Genomic DNA, 2598 nt, shown 5'->3' on the forward strand with positions numbered 1-2598 from the left:
AGCCTGTCCTGGCATTCATTTTGTAGACAAGGCTGGCCTTAAACTCACAAAGATTTGCCTACCTCTGATTCATAACTGATGAGATTAAAGGCATGCTCCACCACTGCCTGACTTTGTTAATGTCAATTTAATATAAAAAATAAAGTTAATGACAAATTATTACACAATTCTTATTCTAATATTATATTCATTGAATTGGAAAATGAACCATAATTGTAAAAAGCAGCGATGTCTCTTTGGAGATTGCTTTGGGAAATGATCACAGTCATAATAATGCAAAAGATGGCCACTCAAATTTAGGAAAAATTGTTGAATCATTTATTAAAGAAACAGAAGAATGTTACTAATGGGGATTGCTTACTTTTGCAAAAAATATCCATAGAATTACATACAACCCTCAAAATAAATGATTTTATTGTTTTTCAGATAAATTCTTATGTACCACTTCTGATCACTAATGAAACAATGTGGCTGAATAACAATGTGACTGAGTTTATTCTACTTGGTTTGACACAGGATCCATTTAGAAAGAAAATCCTATTTGTTGTGTTTTTGCTCTTTTATATGGGGACATTAGTGGGTAACTTGCTGATCATTGCTACCATCAAGACAAGCCAGAAACTTGGGAGTCCCATGTACTACTTCCTGTTCTACTTATCCTTGTCTGACACCTGCTTCTCTACAACCATCGCCCCTAGAACGATTGTGGATTCTCTCATGAAAGAGGCCTTTATCTCTTTCAATGAGTGCATAATACAAGTGTTTACTTTCCATTTCTTTGGCTGCCTGGAGATCTTCATCCTCATCCTCATGGCTGTTGACCGCTATGTGGCCATCTGTAAGCCTCTGCATTATATGACAATCATGAGCCACCGGGTCTGTGGGATATTGGTGGTCATAGCCTGGGTGGGATCCTGTGTTCATTCGTTAGTTCAAATATGTCTAGCCTTGAGTTTACCCTTCTGCGGTCCCAATGAGATTGATCACTATTTCTGTGACTTGCAACCACTGTTGAAACTTGCATGTACAGACACATATATGATCAACCTTCTTCTGGTGTCCAACAGTGGGGCCATTTGTACAGTCAGTTTCCTCATGTTGATGGTCTCTTATGTCATCATCTTGCATTCCCTAAAAAACCACAGTGCTGAAGGGAAGAGAAAAGCCCTATCCACCTGCATCTCCCACATCATTGTAGTCATCCTTTTCTTTGGACCTTGCATATTTATATACACACGACCTGCAACCACATTTCCTATGGACAAGATGATAGCTATATTTTATTCAATTGGGACACCTTTGCTTAACCCTCTGATTTACACACTTAGAAATGCAGAGGTGAAAAATGCCATGAAAATGTTATGGAAGAAGAAACTTGTCTCAGATGATAGAAAATAAATGGAGGTCTTTCTTCTATCCTTTTTCATAGTTAGCTTTAAATTAGAAGTCAATAAATTTTACTTCTATTACTAGTTTAATATATCAGTTTCTTACTGCATTAGATTATAAACTCATATAGTAAAGGGACAATGTGAAACATGCTGAGTCAATTTTACATAGAAGAATAAAGCATAAAGCACAAATAAGTGTGAAGATCCTTTGTCTTTGTTCATGAGTGATGCTGTGTCTCCGTCTTTCCAGTCTTTCTGCCCCAACAGCTTGCAGGTGTGGTTGTAATCTTCTGTCCTCTTTCTTGTTGACTTCTGATCTGATGTTTACTCCTAATATGTATTTGTCTGTTAAATCACATTTTATATTCAAAGCCTGATAAGGTTTACCACTTTCAATTATTTATTATTTTTAGTATTTTATTTGTGAGATTTTAATATAGTTATACTGTTCTTTCTTCTCTTTCGTCCCTCAAAACTCTCCCATATATATTTTCTGTCACTAGTTCAAAATTGTAACCTCTTTTTTCTACTCCTTGCTATAGCATGTATATATATATATATATATATATATATATATATATATATATTCCAATTAGATATTTCTTATAAAGATGCTTTGGTTTTACCATCAGCAGAAGTTATTCTATGAACATAGCAAATTTTTCAAGATACAAATAATTGTAGCAAGTGTGAATATATGTGAAAATGCATACACTTAAAAGAATTCCTATTTTATTTGTGGATTGACCCAGAATTCTTACTATGTGTTCATTTTATTTTAATATGAATATCACCAGTAGTAAGACAGGCAGGATAGGTGGGCAATCAGACTAGGAGGATTCTGGTAAGAAGAAAAGCAAAGAAACAGTCACAAGCTAGATGCAGAGGAAGAAATATGAGAATGCCTTACTGGAAAATATAACAATGCCACATGGCTAAACACGGATAAGAATTATGGCTTAATTTAAGTTGTAAGAGCTATGTAATAATAAGCATGAATGAAGAGGCCTAATATATAATTAATGTAAGCCTTTGTATGTTTCTTTGGGACTGAATGGCTGTGGGAACAGGCAGAACCAAAATTTCCATCTATACCAAACATTAACAGGATACACAGAAGAAATTTCACTCTTGAGAGCCTCTGGTTCTCTTCTCTAAATGTTGGGTTTGCAGTCACATGATTCATTTTTTTATTTTTTAATTTTTT

General features: G+C 34.7%; 1 protein-coding gene across 1 annotated transcript; it reads left to right on the plus strand.

Annotated features, from left to right (window-relative positions):
• Positions 1-465: 465 nt before the first annotated feature.
• LOC101983479 (olfactory receptor 4C11-like) lies at positions 466-1398 on the plus strand. The gene has a single exon (XM_005345102.1). The coding sequence runs from the start codon at positions 466-468 to the stop codon at positions 1396-1398; it is 933 nt and encodes a 310-aa protein (XP_005345159.1).
• Positions 1399-2598: the final 1200 nt, after the last annotated feature.

Source organism: Microtus ochrogaster, chromosome 2, assembly GCF_000317375.1.
Source record: "Microtus ochrogaster isolate Prairie Vole_2 chromosome 2, MicOch1.0, whole genome shotgun sequence".
Lineage (NCBI taxonomy): Eukaryota > Metazoa > Chordata > Mammalia > Rodentia > Cricetidae > Microtus > Microtus ochrogaster.